Below are 23289 nucleotides of genomic sequence, written 5' to 3'. Positions count from 1 at the left end.
CCACATGGGTACAATGTGTGAAGCCCATTTCTGGTTGCTGGAACATTGCAAAAAGCAGCATAAAACCATATTCACTCACTATCTGTCGAGTGCCAATTTGCAATGATATGTTGTCCCTCCAGTGGGGATTCCAAGGTTTCTGTGTGATGTTCTCAAGTATTCGTAACCAAGGAAATCCTGGTAAGTTTAAAGCCCTTTCCAATCATTTGACAAGAGCCTGCATTGACCAGAACCTTACCCATCCTTTATCATTATGCATAGTTGTCCATCAAAGGGGATTCAGTGGCAGAACTGCCCCAGTATGTTAAGGTTTCACAGACTGTAGCTAAAATACTACTGCTAGAGTTGAGTGTAAATCCCATTTCAGTCACTTGTTTGGACATCATAAGAGCCTTCATGCTTACCCATCCTTGCCATGATACAGTGTGGTTCTTGGACAGAATGGGATCTTAGCAGTACTCAGTTGAGACAGGATAAGATGACATTAAGTTATGAATGGTTCTTTCATCAGTGACTACTAGGAAAGACACAAAATCTGTCTAGTTTACCTGCAGCCTTTACCATGCACTCGGTCACTACCATCAGCCAAGCCAGTTTGTTTTTCAATTATTTCAACTTGTTTAACTTTCCTTGCAAATTTTTAGTGTGAAATGTGGGGATGAAGCTCACCTGGAAAGACTTTCTAAAGTTTTCTGCAACAGACACATTCTTGTGGGTTCTAATGCTAAATACCTTTTGACTTGAAACTTCATACTCTCACCATAACAGGTCCTTGGGACACATGGCTGTATATGAATAGTGTGAATTCATAATATTTATTTTTGTTTTTGGTTATATTTTGCAAATAGTTATTAACTTTTAAACTGCTCCACTCTTATTCAGTGTAATCAGTCGATATTATGTTGTCGATAAATTCCAGTTTGGGGTCTCAATTTGTACTTACAATTCATTTTTGGCTAATTTTTAGCCAAGTTGTATCAAAAATGTGAAAGAATCACAATAGTTTTGTTTGTACCCTGATACTAAAGGGAAAGCTATGTCAACATTAATGATGTAGGTGAGCTACAGTGTCTGTTTTTATTGTTGCTGACATAGGGAAGGGGAAAGCGTGATCTCAGTCTTTTACATCCATAATATCTATAAATATCTCTTGTTTTTGTGTTTGTGATTAAAGAAAGAATCTTTGATTGCCTTGCTTTTGCTGTTATTTAATTTGCAAGAATGTTATCTTTAGCTAATGGGTGTTAATACATACTCCGGTCTGCAGACAACTGCTCAGTACCACAGGGAGTTCAAAAATGATGCTTTGGTTGTATTATCTGTGTAGAGGTTGTACTGAGGTTATATGTACCTGGTTGTAAGGAGAATGAACTCCCAAAATCCATGAGCAATAGAGTACCAGTAGCTAATATGTTGAATTTGTGACTACCAGCATGTGTTGATGACAAGGCATCAGTACAGCTGTAAATAATATTGTTATTGTTATGATGAATATTGGTGCTATATGTGATATTTGATTGCATGAATTGTTTTATTGAGGATACTGTTATGTGCTGTATGTGTGAATAATGCCATGACATGTTGCAGATTTCTAGATTTAATGTAGTGATCATTTTCAGTCTGGAGATTGATGGGCCCAGGAAATTGGCATTGTATACAAAACTATGTAAAAGTACCTGATACTGATGGACCACAGATCTATCATACTTAGAAGGTAACAAATTTCATGTCAATGTTAATTTATGGAAATTTGTCCATGGTCCACTAAATATGTTCATGATGAAGTTGTGTTTTGAGTGATTGTTGTATGATGCAAGTGCTTATTGGGATGATACATTAGTGACAGTAGAATCTTGAATTTTAAATTATGAAATTTCAACATGCTGATTGTTGAATGTTGTGTAGATGATGGTAGTACTCTAATGTTGATGATTTTGGTTTTTAGAAATGTGATATGTACACTAGGTTTTATGATGATGATGATGATAAAGATGAAGCTTTAGGAAATAATTATGATGGATGTGATATTTATACCAGTCCCTTAAATGGTGCTGCTGCTGCTGCTGCTATTTGATGTATTCTCTAGTGCTAAAAGAAGTGTTAGTTGTTTTCATATGATATACCAGTATGCACTAGTGATTTTTCTAATTTTGGTGCTAATGATACAATCTTTTACATGCATGTGAATGTTTACTGCTGTTTATCTGGACTGTTTATACAGATAAGCATTACAGAATAAGATGATCATAACCATTTACCTATGTTATCAATCATGCCTTAAGTGTACTTTAGGTGTTTCCTTTCCTCACATTCTGTCCTTTACAGTCAATGTGTTCATTGATAATGACTTTTTGGGATAATCACATTTTTCTTTCTCCATGTTAAATGTGAACTCCCTTAATTTGATATTTTAATTCATGTTTGGATGAACTTTGCTCAGGTTCTGTATGACAAGAAATTTTGGAAATAGCATGAATATCACTGAAATTTGAATCTTCTCTGAAGAAGACATGTCATTACCTCATATGCTGGTGCCTTATTTTCAATAAAATATCCTTTTACATGTTACGTAGAAGTCATGTTGTTTATAACAAGATGATATAAACTGCCAGGTGACAGAAAGTGTACAATCATGTTTGAAGGTGACTACACATGAAATAAACAAGAAATGGTTAATTGATGGTAAAGTATTAGGCCTTAGGTTTGCACTAGTCTGGGAATGTTTTGATAAGCATTAAATTTTAAAATTAAATCCAATTTTCAAGTGTCTACTTTCTGTCACCAAGCAGTTTCTGAAAATATGCTCTATTGATCTTCTTGATGATAGATTTGTTTGTTTGCTGTGTAATACCACATTCTGCAATATTTCAGCTATATGGCAGCGGTCTGTAAATATTCAATTATGAACCAGACAAGTCTGTGATCAACAGTATGAGCATTGATCCACACAATTGGGATATGATTATATTTGATGACATGTGTCAACCAAGTCAGAGAGAGTCTGACCACCTGATCCCATTAGTCGCCTCTTATGACAAGCATGGGTTTCTGAAAACCAATTCTAACCCAGATCTTCATTGGTTAACAGTGAGACATTTTCATTCTAGCAAATGCAAACCTGTCTGGACACAGTGGCCTCATACGATTGGAACGCAACCTATCCATTGATCATTGTCCACAGCATTGTCATTGCTGGAACATGCTATTAACTGCACTTACAAATAGCATTCAACTTTAGAGTGAGAGAGTGTGCTTGTTTTATGCATCAGGCTGAAAATAATCTCAATGCTATTTATCTTATTACACATGAAGGTTTTGGATTGGTGAGTCTAGTAAATATAACTAAACACCAAATGGACCAATAATGTTTAAAGTAAAGTATGTTTAATATTTTTTACAGAAATAGTGCATGTATTTACTCTTTATGTAAGAAGGTTTTGTTTTCTGTTGGTTGGACCGCCTGGAGTGGTTAGCAAAAGGTCTTTCGATCCCCGACCCGCGTCATACCAAAAGAATGTGGTACGTTATGGTACGTATTAATGGGTACAACAAGGACTGGTCGGCTCGGAGTCAGTATGATTACATGGTATCTCAGTGGGCTATATCTGGGCTAGTACTGCACATCATATGAGCAAAATATTCTCAAGCACAACGTTAAACCCAATTTCACCTCACCTCACCTCACCTGCTGGTAGTGGAAGCAAACTTGATTCCAGTCTTTCCCAAACCACTGATGATTACTGATATCTAACACAGAAAGTATTTCACTTTTACCCAAGTCTGTGCTTGTAGTCTAGTTGTTAAATGTTCATTGCCATGTGGATGATTTGGGTCAGATTCTCAGTGTGTACAATGCGTGAAGCACCTTTCTGGTGTTCCCCACAGGGATACTGCTGGAGTGTTGCTACATGTGCCTTAAAATCATACTCACTCAACTCACAATTGCAGCACCAAAACCTGGACCGAAAGTTGGTGCCAAGTAGTGGGGCTTTGTTCCCTTTTACAGTTGCTATTGTCAAAGACAGTGCATGTTATAAATCATTGTTATCATGTAAAACATGTCAATAGTTATTTTAGTTTTGTCTGATTTGAGGTTGGACTTCATTATTTCTAATCTTAAGAAACCTGCTCAGGTAAATCAAAATATATTTAAACTATATTCATTTCATTTTCTGTTTAAGGCTTTTGATTTCAGTCAAATCAGTAAATAAAAGCAAACAAATAATGACACATCACCTTGACTGGACACTTTGTAGTGACTTCTTGGGAGGGCCTAACACCTAGATCAGTCTCCATGTAATATCAAAATGTTCCTGAAAGTACTTTAAAATTAATTGTTGGATTAAATGTTACCTGGAAGATATCAAGATAATTGCAGAATATCTGCAGAATTTTGTCTTTGTTGTGCAATGCTGAATCTAAACTATATCATGGCAGCCAGTAACCAATCAAGTCAAGATCAGACAGTTGACATCATCATCTACCCATTTAACAAAGTAACAGAGCTCCACCAATCCATTTAGCTTCCACTTATAATAGGAATATGTTGCTGGGAACCTGGCCTGTCCCCTGTAGGTTGCAGACAAGAGACCACTGGGCAGAGGGAAAACTTGGAGTGATTACCTGACATAACATATAAAAGTAAATACTAAGGCAATATTTGGATCTTTGTTTTATAACCTTGGGTGAAACAGTTTAAAGATCATAAAGAAGGGTGTTAACCTTAACTTATTAAAGTAACTTGATATATCTTTCCTTTCTTTTAAAGATATATTTTAAATAGTTTGCTCCCCTCACTGATATTTTAATGAAACTATGAATTTGCAATGTAGTTGTAATCTTTTTTGGCTGGTGTGTTTATTCCACTACCACTGACCATACACACTAGGAACTGATGAGTCTTTTCATACACACTAAACAATCCAATGATCAACATCATGAGCATCAATCTGTGACAAATCACTTGTTTAATGCTGCACTAAGCATTATACCAATTATATGGTGGCAGTCTGTAAATAATCCAGTCTGGACCAGTCCAATGATCAACATCATGAGCATCAATCTGTTTATTTCAATTGGGAAACGAGGACATTAGTGTCACGCAAGTCTTAAAGGTTCATGACCACCTGCTTTGATAATGAAATTTGAGGGGTTTATTAGAAAAATGTGGTGAAATATCTATAATAATGTTAATATATCTATAATATTTAAACAAAAACAGGTAGGATCGAACTGAATTGAATGTTGGACTGAATCATCTCATATCCTTTAGGTAGACAGAGTGATGGCCCTTTGATAACATAAACTAAAATAGCTGCAACTGCACTAACGATTTGAGAGCCCAAACAACAACGATGACACTTTGGTTCACATTCTCTATACATTTTCTTCGGATCTGAACTGTTTGTATACCATTCTACTTAAGTGTTCAAAGAAAAAACGTCGCTGATGGTCCCCTATACATTTCATGTTTGAACTCAGTTGACATAGAGGGAATGAGTGAATCGGGTTTTACGTCGCTTTTAGCAATATTTCAATATATACTTCTCTTCAAAAGTTTAGACTCACTTAAAACACTCACTATGTGTTATGTATATATATATATATGGTTACATCGAAGATTGATTTCTCCACTAACTTGGGGAACCAACTACAAACTTTATGCTGATGAATTGCACGAGGATCGTTCATCAAATTGCTGAAAGGCATGTGCAAATATCGTGCATGTGAACAGCTGCGTTGTGGTGTAAAGGTTTGTTAAGAATTCGCAAATTTTCACTGATTATTATTTTTCACTGAACTCATGACAATAATCTTTTCAACGTTACGAATTTGTTTTACAATACATCAGTTCATGTGTAAATAGTACCTTTAAACAGTATGGAATATCTTGCAAAATTTAGTTTCGAACAGTTGCCTGAAGTAAGTGGCTATATTTACACTAGTGAGTCTAAACTTTTGATGAGAAGTATATTACAACATTACCTGACACCAGAAAGGACCAGACCTTGTTAATACAAATGGGATTCGGTTGCCTCTGACAGGGAACATTCCTCAATGAGTACAGCGTCTTCACAAGAACCATCTAGAAACAGTTTGGCATGATTGTACATGTATTTATCAAAGTGCAGACAAGATTGATGATGCGCTTTGTCAAATGCGAAATGTGTTTCGTACAATCGATATCTATTTCTCTTTTGTCAGGGTGTTAATGTACAGGATCCTAATGAGGCGGGATGGTCGTTATAAGGACAGGCAGTGTATTAATTAATTTTGAACCAGAAGGCTTGTTCATTAAAACTGTTGCTATCCACATCATACTTCACTGGCCCTGCAATATCAATATAAACATGCACATCGGCCAGAACTGGTGTGATGCTTGGTAATTGAAGATGGTAAGTTATTGTCGCCCCTTGAAAACAATATAAATCAAACAAACACAAAAACTAAGATTTCTTTCCAGGTTGGTGAAAACACTGCTCTAATGTGTGGTCACAGGCATTTCGTGTTTAAGGGGACATTTGTGGACGGACTTTTATCGCCTAAATAATTGACTTCATCATATTCATGTGCATTAAATAAAGAACAAATTATCTGAGATTTTCAGACAGCCAGTCGGCATAGCTTTAACAATATATTACAGGTCCGATTCACAATCAGCTAGCATTTAGCCAGCAGGCCAGTAGCTGTTTCGAACGCTGAGGACAGGTATCACAGAGCAATGTCCAGATATTGCAGGAATACTCCAGCAATGCTAGATCTCTCCTGCACCCGAAATTACATTCCATTTAACTTTCTAGATCATGATGAACTCAGCCTTTGGCGTTTCATTTACGATATGACTTGTCTTTACTGAGATGCTCAGATTTGATCCATGGACTTTTAACACAACTGTCCAGCGAATGAAAGATTTGATGTTAGGACATTGAGGGGACACTGGCATCACCCTACTGAGAGCTAGTTCATCGTTGTTAAACACCACAGCAAGAATCCAGCTATATGATGGAGGCCTGTAAATACTTACGTCTGATAGCCCAGTGGTCGATATTGTGAGCGACGGTCCACACATTAGGGCAGAAATGACGCGAATCAACAAAGACTGATCACTGATAACCATTTGTTGGCCTCTTACAACCAGCAGTTGAAGCAGCAGAGGGGCACTTCTAATCCTAACGGTACGTCTATCTACGTAAAAGTTACAGTGCCACAATTGGTGAGCAATAGTTTGAAGCTAATCACAATTAATTACATCTAGTGAGCAACATTTTGAAGCTGACTACAATTAAGAACATGTAATGTTTTTATAAGAACATATAACTACAGAATGTCTTCGACTAAGCCTGGGCGAAGAAACAACTATTTCCTATGGTTTCTTGCAACCTGGATAAACTGTCCTCACAGTGTGGTTTTCTCATAAATACTAACGGACGAATATTTGCGTTGGCAGAAAAAAACATTGACTCCATCTTTTGTACTTAATTTTCAATTTCCAATATTGTCAGGGCCCATGGAACTGGTTTGGGTGTACTTTCTTTTGTTTAACGCCGCACTGAGCAATATCCCGGCTATATGGCGGCGGCCTGTAAATTATAGAGTTTGGACCAGACACTTCAGTGATCAACAACATGAGCATTGATCTGTGTCAACCAACTCAGCGAGCCTGACCACCCGATCCCGTTAGTCGCCTCTTACTGCAAGCATGGGCTGCTGATGACCAATTCTAACCCAGATCTTCACAGGCTTTGTAATTTCTATATAACAGATGTTGGTTATGTAGGAGTATTACAAACTGAACATTCCAACCTCCACCTATCATTTCAAACTTTGAGTGTTTGGTTAAGTTAGAATTGAACTCGCCCAAAACTTCACCCTCAAGAATGTGGACTCGCCCTTAGTTACGGACACCGTTGCTAGTCGTTTCCTCGACCGTCCGCGCATCCCCTATATATTACGTCACATAGACACAACGGTTTCTTCTGCATTGTCTCTCGTCAGAGAAACACCGAAGTTCTGCCTCTCCTCACAGAAACACCGAAGTTCTGCCTCTGGAAACTTCCAGCCCTGTGAGATCCCTGAGCTGTCTGCTGAATCTTTTCGGATGACTCGAACACTTGTGTCAGGTAAGCCGTTGTCATTTATTTATTTATATATTCTGCTTTATATTTTTTTTTTTTTGTGTGTAACATTTCTTAGCGAAGGGGAAATTTGTGAAAATATAATATAGATCTACCAGAATGAAAATTCGGTGCGGGCAGAACTGAAAATAATCCATCAAAATCCGTGGCCATCAGTAGAAAAAAAATGAAATTATGATCGTGATAATTTTTGTTTCATCATCATCTATATTACGAGACGTTTATTTACTTAACAGTGATAACAGTGCATCCGAATTTTTAAAAAAAAAATCATACAACCAAAGATTAATCTGAAACGTCGAACGCCATATTTAAAAATCACGCTTCGCGTAGGCGGGTTATGTTATTATGAGATGCCTATTATATCTCATATATTTCACACTCAGCTGCGATACAAACATATCATTTAATTCCTCGTGAATTTTAGAATCAAAAGATTAATGCTTTTTGTCACCATAGTAAAGTGTCTTTATGAAATCAAGCAAAATGTGGCAGCGATAACGATCGTTGTTCTCGGATCACCCCTCTTGTTTCAAATAAAAACGATTGAGAAATTAGATTTTAAACTGTGTATCATTTTCTCCTAGTTTGAGAGATCCATTGGATTAATATTTTGAGAATATACATGACAGTGATCGGTAGATTCAACACAAACTGTCAAAGTTTCCCTCTTGTGTGACTCCATGAATGACGGCAAATTACGCAAAATGACAATGGCATTTACCGACAATTTTACGTATATCTCTTGCTTATCATGGGCCCCTTATCATAAACACACAACGTAATACCAATACTTAGACTGGCAAAATGTGGATTATCAATGTATTATTATATACGATCCCTAAATGAAAGACAGTCAACAGCAAAATAGAATCTACCGGGTACCGATATCAGTGAACGCAGCATCTTCTGAAAATCGGTCACCGCTTGTCATGTCAAACGTCATTATTGTTGTACATATTTGGCAATTCCTTACAGATGAAAGTTGATTGAATAAAAGTACACATAATGTTAGCATGCAAATTGTCATGGTGACCAGCAAATCGCGCCACCAATATCCGCTCCTCTCCGACATCATCCGTTTACGCATCAAAATATAATGATTATTAATCAATGTGTCGGATAAATATGCGCTACTCTCCGACATCATCCGTTTACGCATCAAAATATAATGATTATTAATCAATGTGTCGGATAACATTGACTGTACTGCAGTAGGCTCACAACTTCTTGGATGTGTAAACCCCAAACAACCTTGCTAACACTCCGTCCTTTCCCAGGAGCGCGTCCTTTGGGACCCCTAGGTCTTACGACCACCTCCCTCCCCACGTCCGACCAAAGAATCAGCATTATCGAGGTGTATCCCCCCTCAACCGTCCTCCCCCCAAGCCCAGGCGTAGAGCCCGGAAACGCAAGCCTAAGGCTGTGAAGGTAGATCTCTACTCAGTAGAACTCATATCAGGAAATGTTACCAAAATGTTCCTTTCAAAATAATAATGATGAAGTAACACTTTACACACATTGATACGTTATGGAAGAATGCCCAGATTATTTAGTTATTTTCAGTGTGCAAAATATAGCATTAAGTTAGAAATAATTAGATATGGATCATTATTACAAGAAGCAAGTAGGCCACGTGTGACAAATATCTTAATAGGAATAAACTCAACACGAAGCATCATGTTATCTCAACTTTAACCTATGTCACTGAGAGATGCTCATTGGGAGATTCTGTGAGAGGCCAAGATAAGGTCAGAGTTATGGGTGGAGCTAATGAGTGTAGGATGGGATGAATAAACTAAACATGAATGGGAGTCTTGCCACACTGGCATTGGTTGGACTTTTTAAAATTCTGTATTGATCATAAACTAAAACTGTCATAACCTAGAAGTGTTCCCCTGTCAAGAAATCTGCTGCCTGCCCTCACTCCCCGGACTACAGCAAGCCCAGCTATAAACGTCCACAGGTAGGACCTCAGTAGCTGCTGCTGTGACCTCAGAATAATGTGTCCTTTTGTGTAGGACCTCAGTAGCTGCTACTGTGACCTCAGAATAATGTGTCCTTTTGTGTAGGACCTCAGTAGCTGCTGCTGTGACCTCAGAATAATGTGTCCTTTTGTGTAGGACCTCAGTAGCTGCAGCTGTAACCTTAAAATAATGTGTCCATTTGTGTAGGACCTTGAAATAACATGTTTCGGTAAGCAGCAGCTGGTACTGACACCACAGACTCTGCATACTGGACGGTACCTCAGAATAGTATATGCCATCATAGTGTACAGAAGTAGCTGCATCAGCTGTGGCCTCAAATAAATGTGCCCTTTCATGTAGGACCTTAGCAGCTGCTGCTGTGACCTCAGAATAGTATACCTAATATTGTAGGAATCAAGTATCAGCTACTCTGACCTCAGAATAATATGCCCCATAGCACAGGATCTCAGTAGCTGCTGCTGCAGCTTTCCTTGTGATGTATTTTCTCACACTTTTGAAATAACTTTCAGGAGAGGGGTCTCCGGGTTTGGTATGATGAGGACAAGGTTAGTATTGTCATTAATTCAATGTCAGACTATGGCTGTAAAACAAGCCTTTCCTTCAGTCTGTCAGTATTGTAATATGGCGCCTCTCCTATTCTTACATAGGGTAAATTTGGGTAAATTGCATTCCTCTTCTACGGTGTTCAGATACTTATGAATGACTCCACCCTCATGACCAGATGTTTTGACTATTTCAGGATGACAAGGACTCTCCTTCCCAGCATCCTTCCAACAGGAAGAGCCGTCACACGGACCACCTGGCTGAGAACAGTCTGGTTCCAGAAGACTATGACTCTTCATGTCTGCCTCCTCCTCCCAAAAGGAGGAACCGCCACACCAAGCTGAAGACAGACCACCGGGCCGAGAACAAACTGATTCCAGTCTTTGCCAGGATGAGCCTGGAGGATGTCCCCAGATCTGATGCTGCTGCTTCTGCTGCTTCTGTTGCTTCTGCTGCTGTTGCTGCTGGTGATGCTGTTGTAGCTTCAGATATTCAGGGGGCTTCTTCAAAGAAAGTCAGTATTTGTTCTATTTATTTTTAAGTCATTTTTTTTCATATTTCCATGATTATACAATTTTGTCTGTAATACGGAGCATGAATGATTAAGTAGATGCTGTTGTGAGAGTCGGTGGTCCCCTGATGGTCCTGCTATGATAACAACTATTGTGTTTTGTAAGATTAATGGTGCTGAATATGTGGATGCTGATTTGAGAGCCTGCTGTTCTCAGTGTTCTGCTGTGTGGGTTCTGTGTGTGATGAGAGTTCCAGCTTATGAAGATTCTGTGAGAGTCTTTTTTCCTGCAGTGAAAAACACTATGTTGTCTGTTACAGGTTCAGGAGTGTCCTCGCAAGAGGAAGCTGGATGACCTGAAGCAGGAGCTGAGCAACAAGCAGCGCAAGGTGGAGGCCTACCGTAGGGAACTCCAGGCCACCATTGAACAGAAGCTGAAGGAGCTGAAACAGGAAGTGATTGAGAGGGAGAGGAAGGAGAGGGCATCCTTCAAGGTTACCACGGATACGCAGAGTGGCAGACGCAAGGTGTGGAGGAGAAAGCAAGGCAACTCCTCAACACAGAAGGCTGCCCAGCCACACCCACTAAAGAGACTGCCTGACAACTCCCAGCTTCCAGGGAGCACAGAGGCAGACTCACAGTGACACGTCACTGGTAAGTGGGAGTGGCATGTTAAGTTTTCATTTGTTGATAGGTTAGGTATACAAGTAGGTATCTGAATGTAGATGGATGGGTGGTTTTGGTGAGTAGATTGAAGGTTTAGAAGAAATCAGTTAAAGTTGGTGAATGGGTGTATCTATGTAGATTGGTCTGATAGTGGATGAGTAGGTTTATGTATTCAGGTTGAGTGGGCAGATGGGTGGTATTATGTTAGTGGGTTGTTTTATGTAGGTGGGTTTAGTGGGTGGATGGGTGGTCTTATGTTAGTGGGTGGATGGGTGGTTTTTATATAAGTAGGTTTAGTGGGTGAATGGGTGGTCTTATGTTAGTGGGTGGATGGGTGGTCTTATGTAAGTTGGTTTAGTGGGTGGATGGGTGGTCTTATGGAAGTCGGTTTAGTGGGTGGATGGTAGGTTAGTGGGGTGGATGGGTGGTCTTATGTAAGTTGGTTTAGTGGGTGGATGGGTGGTCTTATGTAAGTTGGTTTAGTGGGTGGATGGGAGGTCTTATGCTAGTGGGTGGATGGGTGATCTTATGTTAGTGGGTGGATGGGTGGTCTTATGTAAGTTGGTTTAGTGGGTGGATGGGTGGTCTTCTGTAAGTTGGTTTAGTGGGTGGATGGGTGGTCTTCTGTAAGTTGGTTTAGTGGGTGGATGGGTGGTCTTCTGTAAGTTGGTTTAGTGGGTGGATGGGTGGTCTTCTGTGGGTGGTCTTATGTTAGTGGGTGGATGGATGGTTTTATGAAAGTGTTAGTGGATGGATGGGTGGTCTTGTTATGTTAGTGGGTGGATGGATGGTTTTATGAAAGTTTGTTTAGTGGGTGGATGGGTGGTCTTGTGTAAGTTCGTTTAGTAGATGGATGGGTGGTCTTATGTTAGTGGGTTTAGTAGGTGGATGGGTGGTCTTATGTTATTGGGTTTAGTAGGTGGATGGGTGGTTTTATGGAAGTTTGTTTAGTGGGTGGATGGGTGGTCTTGTGTTAAGTTCGTTTAGTGGATGGTGGTCTTATGTTAGTGGGTGGATGGATGTGGTCTTATGTTAGTGGGTTTAGTAGATGGATGGGTGGTCTTATGTTAGTGGGTTTAGTGGATGGATGGGTGGTCTTATGTAAGTTCGGTCTTATGTTAGTGGGTTTAGTAGATGGCTGGGTGGTCTTATGTTAGTGGGTTTAGTAGATGGATGGGTGGTCTTATGTTAGTGGGTTTAGTAGGATGGGTGGTCTTATGTTAGTGGGTTTAGTAGATGGCTGGGTGGTCTTATGTTAGTGGGTTTAGGATGGATGGGTGGTCTTATGTTAGTGGGTTTAGTGGATGGATGGGTGGTCTTATGTTAGTGGGTTTAGTGGATGGATGGGTGGTCTTATGTTAGTGGGTTTAGTGGATGGATGGGTGGTCTTATGTTAGTGGGTTTAGTAGATGGATGGGTGGTCTTATGTTAGTGGGTTTAGTGGATGGATGGGTGGTCTTATGTTAGTGGGTTTAGTAGATGGATGGGTTTAGTAGATGGATGGGTGGTCTTATGTTAGTGGGTTTAGTGAATGGATGGTCTTATGTGAGTGGGTCTTATGTTAGTGGGTTTAGTAGGTGGATGGGTGGTCTTATGTTAGTGGGTTTAGTAGATGGATGGGTGGTCTTATGTTAGTGGGTTTAATGGATGGCTGGATGTGTGGTCTTATGTTATTGGTTTTAGTAGATGGATGTGGGTTTAGTAGGATGGATGGATGGGTGGTCTTATGTTAGTGGGTTTGGTGAATGGATGGGTGGTGTTATGTTAGTGGGTTTAGTAGATGGATGGGTGGTCTTATGTTAGTGGGTTTAGTAGATGGATGGGTGGTCTTATGTTAGTGGGTTTAGTAGATGGATGGGTGGTGTTATGTTAGTGGGTTTAGTAGATGGCTGGGTGGTGTTATGTTAGTGGGTTTAGTAGATGGATGGGTGGTCTTATGTTAGTGGGTTTAGTAGATGGATGGGTGGTCTTATGTTAGTGGGTTTAGTAGATGGCTGGGTGGTCTTATGTTAGTGGGTTTAGTGGATGGATTGTTTTTTTTATGTTGTCTATTCAAGTAGAAAGTTGTCTTGTCAAGTGGGTTTTGTAGATACATTTCCTACATACATGTATTTATTTTTCTTATCAAGCAGCAACAACAATAAATATTTCATTAAATCTATAGCTGTGTTTGTTTTCTTGTATCAGATTTGTTAATACATGCCCTTGATTCAGCCTAGATTTTGTCAGTCATTTAGTTGAGTGCAGAAAACTTTGCTAGTACAGACTGCCTCTATAAGAAGTCTATTCTCAAGGAATGCAACTTGCCCTGAGGATTTAAACAGTCACATATTTGACTGCCTTGTACATAGCCAGTATAGGTTAGTACAGACTGCCTCTTCAGGCGTGTGTGAGATTGGTTTTACACCGTTTTTAGCAATCCTCTGTAGGAGGTGTACTTGCAATTTGCCCTAAGGAGTTAAACAGTCACGTAGTTGCCTGCCTTGAGCGTGGCCAGTACAACTTGGTACCCACTTGCGTCTTCAGGAGTGAACGAGTATGGTTTTACACCACTTTTAGCAATCCTCTGTTGGAGGTATACTTACAAGTATGCAATTTGCAATAAGGATTTTGACAGTCACATATTTGACTGCCTTGTACATAGCCAGTATAGGTTAGTACAGACTGCCTCTTCAGGCGTGTGTGAGATTGGTTTTACACCACTTTTAGCAATCCTCTGTTGGAGGTATACTTACAAGTATGCAATTTGCTATACAAGGATTTTGACAGCCACATATTTGACTGCCTTGTACATAGCCAGTATAGGTTATTTTGACAGTTTTGACACATACTTTGACTGCCTCTGTGGAGGTATACTTAGCAATCCTATTGGAGGTAGTATTTGGTTAAGGATTTTGACAGCCACATATTTGACTGCCTGTGAGCCATATAGGTTAGTACAGACTGCCTCTTCAGGCAGATTGGTTTACACCACTTTTAGCAATCCTCTGTTGGAGGTATACTTACAAGTATGCAATTTGCAATAAGGATTTTGACAGTCACATATTTGACTGCCTTGTACATAGCCAGTATAGGTTAGTACAGACTGCCTCTTCAGGCGTGTGTGAGATTGGTTTTACACCACTTTTAGCAATCCTCTGTTGGAGGTATACTTACAAGTATGCAATTTGCAATAAGGATTTTGACAGCCACATATTTGACTGCCTTGTACATAGCCAGTATAGGTTAGTACAGACTGCCTCTTCAGGCGTGTGTGAGATTGGTTTACACCACTTTTAGCAATCCTCTGTTGGAGGTATACTTACAAGTATGCAATTTGCAATAAGGATTTTGACAGCCACATATTTGACTGCCTTGTACAAAGCCAGTATAGGTTAGTACAGACTGCCTCTTCAGGCGTGTGTGAGATTGGTTTTACACCACTTTTAGCAATCCTCTGTTGGAGGTATACTTACAGGTATGCAATTTGCAATAAGGATTTTGACAGCCACATATTTGACTGCCTTGTACAAAGCCAGTATAGGTTAGTACAGACTGCCTCTTCAGGCGTTCGTGAGTATGGTTTTTACACTGCTTTTAGGAATCCTCTATAGGAAAAACGTAACTTGCCCTGAGGATAACCAGTATAGGTTAGTACAGATTGCTTCTGTAGGAAGTATACTTGCAACTTGCCCTCGGGAAAGAAAGTCACATACAGGTTAGTTGGACTTCTATGGGAAGTATTGTCTCCAAATATGAGTATGTAGTATCAGCTGAGAGTATATCTGAGACCCCTGTCACATAACATAAATTAATTTTGCATGCTCATTTGATGTATGGAAGTTATATACTCAGTCCAAGTGACTTGAAGTTGTAAAAGAAAACTGAATAATTTACTTCTTGCTTTTTTATATATGGTTCACAGATTGTTCACAATTAATTTGCTTGTTCAAGTGAAGAATGATCTTTTATCATTTGTCATGATATGGATGGATTAGATGCCTTAATGAGTGATGGTACTACTAGATTCATTGAGTTTAACTTCAAGACAACAGTGAATTGTGTCTAATTTTAAAATGTGTAGGAAGCATCCATCCTCTCCCATTCCACCTCCATCTCTCCATTCCCACTTCCATCCACCCCTTCCATTCCATTCCATCCTCCCTTCCCCACCATCCTTCCATCTCCTTCCTCCTTTCCTCCATCATCTCCCCTTTCCTTCCATCCATCCTCTCCTTCCCACTTCCATCCACCACTCCCATCCCCACATCCATCCTTTCCCTTCCCCACCTCCATCCTCTCCTTTTCCCTTCCACCTCCATTCCTTCCTCCATCTTCCATCCTTTCCTTCCATCCATCCATCTTTCTCCTTCCTTCCATCCCTTCTATCCCTTCCATTCCATTCCATCCACTCCCTTCCATCCTCCATCCATCCATCCCTCCCCTCCATCCATCCATCTCCTTTCCACCTTCCATCCACTCTCCCCATCATTCCATCCCTTCCTTCCACCTCTCCATCCCATTTCCTCCATCCTCCCTTCCACGCCATCCATCCACTCCTTCCATCCACCCTTCCTTCCATTCCATCCTTCTTCCACCTCCATCCATTTCCACTCCATCCCTCCATCCTTCCATCCTATTCCTTCCTTCCTTCCATCCATTCTCCATTCCTCCATCCATCCTTCACCTCCATCCATCCTCTTCCCTGTCCTTCTTCCTTCCTCCATCCACTCATTCCTTCCATCCACTCCCCTTCCACTTCCATCCTCCCTCCATTCCATCCATCCTTCCATCCTTCCATCTCCTTCCATTCCTTCCATCCATCCATTCCATTCCATCCTCCATCCATCCTCCTTCCATTCCATCCATCCTTCCATCCCTTCCATCCATCCATCCTTCCTCCATTCCTCCATCCATCCTCCTTCCCTTCCATCCATCCATCCATTCCATCCATCCATCCCTCCTCCATCCATCCTCTCCCTCCATCCATTCCTTCCTTCCTCCATCCTTCCATCCATCCATTCCATCCATTTCCATCCATCCATTCCTTCCTTCCATCCATTCCATCCTCCTTCCTTCCATCCTTCCTCCATCCATTCCATCCATCCTCCATCCTCCTTCCTTCCTCCTCCATCCATCCATCCTCTCCTTCCATCCATCCACTTCCTCCTCCATCCATCCACTTCCATCCTCCTCCATTCCATCCTCCTCCTTCCTTCCATCCTTCCTCCATTCCTCCATCCCATCCCTCCATCCATTCTTCTCCATCCATCCATCCCTTCCCTCCTTTGTCCACTCCATCCCTCCATCCTTTCCTTCCCATTCCCTCCATCCCTCCATCCACCATCCACCCTTCCTCCCTCCACTCCATCCTTCCATCCCTTTCCATCCATCCACCTCCCTTCCATCCACCATCCCTTCCATCCTTCCATCCATTCCTTCATCCATTCCATCCACCATCCTTCCATCCATCCCACTCCTCCATCTCTCCCACCTCCATCCCATCCTTCCTCCATCCACCTTCCATCCTCCATCCATCCACTTCCTTCCTTCCATCCACCATCCATCTTCCATCCATCCATCTTCCATCCATTCCATCCTCCTTCCTTCCATCCATTCCATCCTTCCTTCCATTCCATCCTCCTTCCATTCCATCCTTCTTCCATCCATTCCCTTCATCCATTCCATCCACTCCTTCCATCCATTCCATCCATTCCTTCCATCTCCATCCTCCATCCATCCTTCCATCCATTCCATCCATCCATTCCATTCCTTCCTCCTTCCATTCCACCTCCTTCCTTCCATCCCTTCCTTCCTTCCATCCATCCCTCCTCCATCCTCCCTCCATCCATCCTTCCATCCTTCCTCCTTCCATTCCTCCTTCCATCCTTCCCTCCTTCCATCCTCCTTCCATCCATCCTTCCATCCATCCATCCATCCTCCTCCATCCATCCATCCATCCATCCATCCATCCATCCATCATCCTCCATCCCCTCCTTCCATCCATTCCATTCCTCCATCCCTTCCTCCCATCCATCCTCCTTTCCATCCATCCTTCCTCCTTCCATTCCATCCATCCTTCCTTCCTCCATCCATTCCTTCCTTCCATCCTCCTCCTCCATTCCATCCTCTCCATCCATCCATTCCATTCCTTCCATCCTTCCTTCCTTCCATCCATCCTTCCATTCCATCCATTTCCATCCTTCCTCCACCTTCCTTCCATCCATTCATCTCCATCCATCTCCATCTCCTCCATTCCCATTCCATTCCATTCCATCCACCTTCCTCCATTCCTCCATTCCATTTCCATCCTTCCATCCATCCCTCCTCCATCCATCCATTCCTCCATCCTTCCTTCCATCCACCATCCTTCCTTCCTTCCATCCCTCCTCCATCTCCTTGTCCTTCCTTCCTCCTCCTTCCTGTCCTTTTCCTCCTTCCTCCATCCTCCATTCCATTCCTCCATCCATTCCTGTCCATCCATCATTCTCATTCCTCCTCCATGTCCTTCCATTCCATCCTCCTTGTCCTTCCATCCTCCCATCCACTCCTTCCACTTCCTCCTTCATTCCTCCATCCTTCCATCCTCCATCCATCCATCCATGTCCTTCCTTCCATCCCTCCTCCTCCTTCCATTCCTCCTCCATTCCTCCATCCATCCTTCCTTCCATCCATCCATTCCTCCTCCTTCCCTTCCTCCATCCTTCCTCCCATCCATCCTTCCTCCATCCCCTCCTTCCATTCCTCCATCCATTCCACCCTTCCACTCCATCCTTCCATCCATTCCATCCATCCATCCTTCCATTCCATCCTCATTCCTCCTCCATCCCATTCCACTTCCATTCCTCCATGTCCATCCATTCCCTTCCTCCATCATCCTCCTCCATCCATTCCATCCTTCCATCCTTCCATCCATCCTTCCATCCTCCATCCATTCCTCCTTCCTCCTTCCATTCCATCCATTCCATCCTCCTTCCATCCATCCTTCCATCCATCCATCCTTCCATTCCTCCCATCCATCCATCCTCCCTCCTTCCATCCATCCATCCTCCTCCTTCCATCCTTCCATCCATCCTTCCATCCATCCATCCATCCATCCTTCCTTCCTTCCATCCTCCATCCTTCCATCCTTCCATCCATCCTCCATCCATCCATCCATCCATCCATCCACTTCCATCATCCATCCATCCTCCATCCATCCTCCCTTCTTCCTTCCATCCATCCCTCCATCCATCCATCCATCCATCCATCCATCCATCCATCCATCCTTCCATCCACCCATTCCATCCACCATCCATCCATCCATCCATCCATCCATCCCTCATCCATCCATCCATCCATCCTCCTTCCATCCCATCCATCCATCCTCCATCCATTCCACTCCTTCCTTCCATCTCCATTCCTTCCATTCATCCTTCCATCCATCCCATCATCCATCCTCCATCCATCATTCCATCCTCCATCCATCCATCCATCCATTTCCTCCTTCCTTCCATCCATCCATTCCATTCCTCCACCTTCCATCCATCTCCTCCATCCTTCCATCTCCCATCCATCCATCCTTCCATTCCATCCATCCATCCATCCATCCATCCATCCATCCATTCCATCCATCTTCCACTCCTTCCATCCATCCATCCTCCTCCTCCATTCCTTCCTTCCATCCTTCCTTCCCTTCCCTTCCTCCATTCCATCCATCCACCTCCATTCCCTTCCTTCCTTCCTTCCATCCTTCCTTCCTTCCATCCATCCTTCCTCCATCCTCCATTCCATCCTCCTCCATCCTCCATCATTCCTTCCATCCATCCTCCTTCCTCCTTCCTCCATTCCATCCCATCCATCCATCTCCATCCTCCTTCCATCCATCCATTCTTCCATCCCTTCCATCCATCCCTTCCATCCATCCATCCATCCTTCCATCCATCCTTCCTCCATCCATCCACTCCTCCATCCTCCATCCTCCTCCATCCATCCTCCATCCATCCCCTCCATTCCACCCATCCATTCCTCCATCCTCCATCCATCCACTTCCTTCCTCCATCCATTCCTTCCTCTTCCTTCCTCCTTCCATCCATTCCCATCCATCCTTCCACCATCTTCCTCCATCCATCCCATCCATCCATCCATTTCCTTCCTTCCATCCCTTCCATCCATCCATCCATCCTCCATCCTCCATCCATCCTCCATCCTCCTCCCTTCCATTCCATCCTCCTTCCATCCATCCTCCATCCACATCCTTCCATCCTTCCATTCCTCCCTTCCCATCCACCATCCCTCCTCCTTCCATCCATCATCCTCCCTTCCTTTCCTTCCTTCCTTTCCTTCCTCCTTCATCCATCCATCTTCCATCCTCCTCCATTCCATCCATCCTCCATCCCTCCATTCCATCCTTCCATCTCCATCCTTCCATCCTTCCTTCCCTTCCATCCTCCTCCTTCCATTCCATCCTCCTTCCTCCATCCCCTCCATTCCCTCCTTCCTCCTCCATCCATCCATCCTTCCTCCATCCTTCCTTTCCCTTCCTTCCTCCATCCATCCTCCTCCATCCATCCTTCCTTCCATCCATTCCCTCCATTCCTTCCTTCCATCCTCCTTCCATCCTTTCCTCCCCCATTCTCCTCCTTCCTCCTCCTTCCATCCCTTCCTTCCATCCATCCTTCCATTCCTCCTCCTTCCATCTCCTCCATCCTTCCTTCCTTCCTCCATCCATCCATCCATCCATCCTCCTCCCTCCATCCATCCTCTTTCCATCCATCCATCCTTCCATCCACTGTCCATCCATCCATCCATTCCCTCCATCCTCCATCCACCCTTCCATCCATCCTCCCTCCATCCATTTCCTCCATCCTCCATCCTTCCTCCTTCCATCCATCCTCTCCATCCTTCCTCCTCCATCCATCCTTTCCTCCTCCATCCATCCTTCCTTCCACCCATCCATCCATCCATCCATCCTTCCTCCTTCCTCCATCCTCCATCCATTCCTCCTCCCTCCTCCTCCTTCCATCCATCCATCCTCCTCCATCCATCCATCCATCCTCCATCCATCCATCCTCCATCCACCTTCCTCCATCCTCCTCCTCCCTTCCATCCATCCTTCCATCCCTCCATTCCTTCCATCCTCCATCCTTCCTCCTTCCATCCATCCATCCTTCCTTCCCTCCTCCATCCATCCTTCCTCCATCCATCCATCCTCCTCCTCCTCCATCCATCCATCCTCCATCCATCCATCCTCCATCCTTTCTCCATCCATCCACCCTTCCATCCATCCTTCCATCCATCCCTCCATCCTCATCCACATCTTCCTTCCACTCCATCCTCATCCATTCATCCTCCCATCTTCTTCCATTCATCCTTCCACCTTCCTTCCATCCATCCTTCCATCCTCCATTCCTTCCATTCCATCCATCCTCCTTCCTCCATCCTTCCATCCATCCATCCATCTTCCTTCCATCCTCCTCCATCCATCCATTCCTCCATCCTCCATCCACCCTCCATCCATCCACCATCCATCCCTTCCTTCCTTCCATCCATCCTTCCTCCCATCCATCCTTCCTCCCATCCATCCTTCCTTCCATCCATCCATCCTCCTCCCTTCCATCCTCCATCCATCCATCCTTCCTCCATTCCTTCCATCCATTCCATCCACTTCCATCCTCCTTCCTCCATCCATTCCATCCATCCATCCATCCATCCATCCATCCATCCATTCCATCCATCCATCCATCCATCCATTCCATTCCATCCTCCTTCCATTCCATCTTCCTTCCATCCATCCATTCCCTTCCTCCATCCATCCTCCATCCATCCATCCATTCCATCCTTCATCCTCCATCCATCCCTCCTTCCTTCCTTCCATTCCTTCCTTCCATTCTCTCCTCCTCCATCCTTCCTCCTTCCATCCATCCCATCCTTCCATCCATTCTCCATCCATCCATCCATCCTTCCTTCCTTCCATCCCTCCTCCATCCATCCACCTCCATCCTTCCTCCTCCATCCATCCCTCCATCCATCCACTCCTTCCATCCTTCCTTCCTCCCTCCATCCATCCATCCTCCATCCCTCCATCCATCCTTCCATTCCTTCCATCCATCCCTCCATCCATCCATCCTCCTTCCTCCATCCCTCCTCCATCCCTTCCTTCCATCCATTCCTTCCATCCATCCATCCTCCCATTCCATCCATCCCTCCACCATCCATCCATCCATCCATCCATCCTTCCATCCTCCATCCATCCTCCATCCATCCACTCCATCCCATCCATTCCTCCATTCCATCCTTCATCCTTCCTCCCTCCCATCCATCATCCACCTCCATCCATCCATTCCTCCCATCCATTTCCTTCCTTCCATCCTTCCATCCTCCCTTCCATTCCATCCTTCCTTCCATCCATCCATCCTTCCATCCATTCCTCCATCCATCCTTTCCATCCTCCATTCCATTCCATCCTCCATTCCATCCATCCATCCATCCACTCCCTTCCTCCATCCATTCCATCCATCCATCCTCCATCCATCCATCCATCCATCCATCCATCCATCCATCCATCCATCCATCCATCCATCCTCCATCCATCCATCCTTCCATCCTTCCATCCATCTTCCATCCATCCACCATCCTCCTCCATCCATCCATCCATCCTCCATTCATCCATCCATCCATCCATCCACCTCCATCCATCCATCCTCCATTCATCCATCCATCCACCATCCATTCCATCCTTCCTCCTTCCTCCATTCCTTCATCCTTCCATCCTCCATCCATCCATCCCTCCATCCTTCCCTCCATCTTCCATCCTCCCTTCCATCCATCCATTCCTCCATCCATCCACCCACCATCCATTCCTTCCATCCATCCACTCCCCATCATCCATCCTCCATCCTTCCTTCCATCCATCCATCCATTCCATCCATTCCTTCCACTCCATCCTCCATCCTTCCATCCATCCATCCTCCATCCATCACTTCCCATCCTTCCATCCATCCATCCATCCATTCCATCCATCCATCCATTCCTCCATCCATCCACCTCTCCTCCATCCTTCCATCCATCCATCCTCCTTTCCTCTCCATCCATCCATCCTCCATCCTCCATCCTCCTCCATCCTCCATCCTCCTCCTCCATCCATCCTCCTCCCTTCCTCCATCCATCCTCCATTCCATCCTTTCCTTCCTCCATCCATCCACTCCTTCCATCCATCCATCCATCCATCCTCCTCCATTCCATCCACCTCTCCTTTCCTTCCATCCATCCATCCTTCCATCCACCACTCCATCCTCCTCCACCTTCCAGTCCAGTCCTCCTCCATCCTCTCTCCTCCTCCATCCTCCATCCTCCTTCCTTCCATCCATTCCGTCCATCCATCCATCCTCCTCCTCCTCCATTCCATCCTCCTTCCATCCTTCCATCCATCCTTCCTTCCATCCTCCATCCTTTCTCCACTCCTCCATCCTCCTCCTTCCATTCCATC

General features: G+C 43.5%; 1 protein-coding gene across 6 annotated transcripts; it reads left to right on the top strand.

Moving 5' to 3' along the window:
* The first annotated feature begins 7993 nt into the window (after nucleotides 1-7993).
* LOC124262229 lies at nucleotides 7994-13512 on the top strand. Of its 6 annotated transcripts, XM_046696708.1 has the most exons (7): nucleotides 7994-8120; nucleotides 10633-10668; nucleotides 10863-11180; nucleotides 11498-12239; nucleotides 12693-12727; nucleotides 12978-13330; nucleotides 13394-13492. In XM_046696708.1, the coding sequence occupies exons 3-4, from the start codon at nucleotides 11058-11060 to the stop codon at nucleotides 11819-11821; spliced, it is 447 nt and encodes a 148-aa protein (XP_046552664.1). In that variant the 5' UTR covers nucleotides 7994-8120; nucleotides 10633-10668; nucleotides 10863-11057; the 3' UTR covers nucleotides 11822-12239; nucleotides 12693-12727; nucleotides 12978-13330; nucleotides 13394-13492. The 6 variants fall into 6 exon arrangements, with proteins under 6 accessions (XP_046552664.1, XP_046552663.1, XP_046552665.1 ...); XM_046696707.1 differs by lacking the exon at nucleotides 10633-10668 and having other exon boundaries at nucleotides 12978-13313; nucleotides 13421-13512; XM_046696709.1 differs by lacking the exon at nucleotides 10633-10668 and having other exon boundaries at nucleotides 12693-12723.
* Nucleotides 13513-23289: the final 9777 nt, after the last annotated feature.

This window comes from Haliotis rubra, unplaced genomic scaffold (assembly GCF_003918875.1).
Source record: "Haliotis rubra isolate DU_JTF1 unplaced genomic scaffold, ASM391887v1 Scf828, whole genome shotgun sequence".
Lineage (NCBI taxonomy): Eukaryota > Metazoa > Mollusca > Gastropoda > Lepetellida > Haliotidae > Haliotis > Haliotis rubra.
This window is presented reverse-complemented; position numbering and strand designations above follow the sequence as displayed.

What these genes read in the sequence shown, in the direction of transcription:
- LOC124262229 (XM_046696707.1), top strand. Translation starts at nt 11,058, where the DNA reads ATGAGCCTGGAGGATGTCCCCAGATCTGATGCTGCTGCTTCTGCTGCT. An exon ending in AGGGGGCTTCTTCAAAGAAA is followed by an intron (nt 11,181 to 11,497) that starts GTCAGTATTTGT and finishes TGTCTGTTACAG; the next exon opens with GTTCAGGAGTGTCCTCGCAA.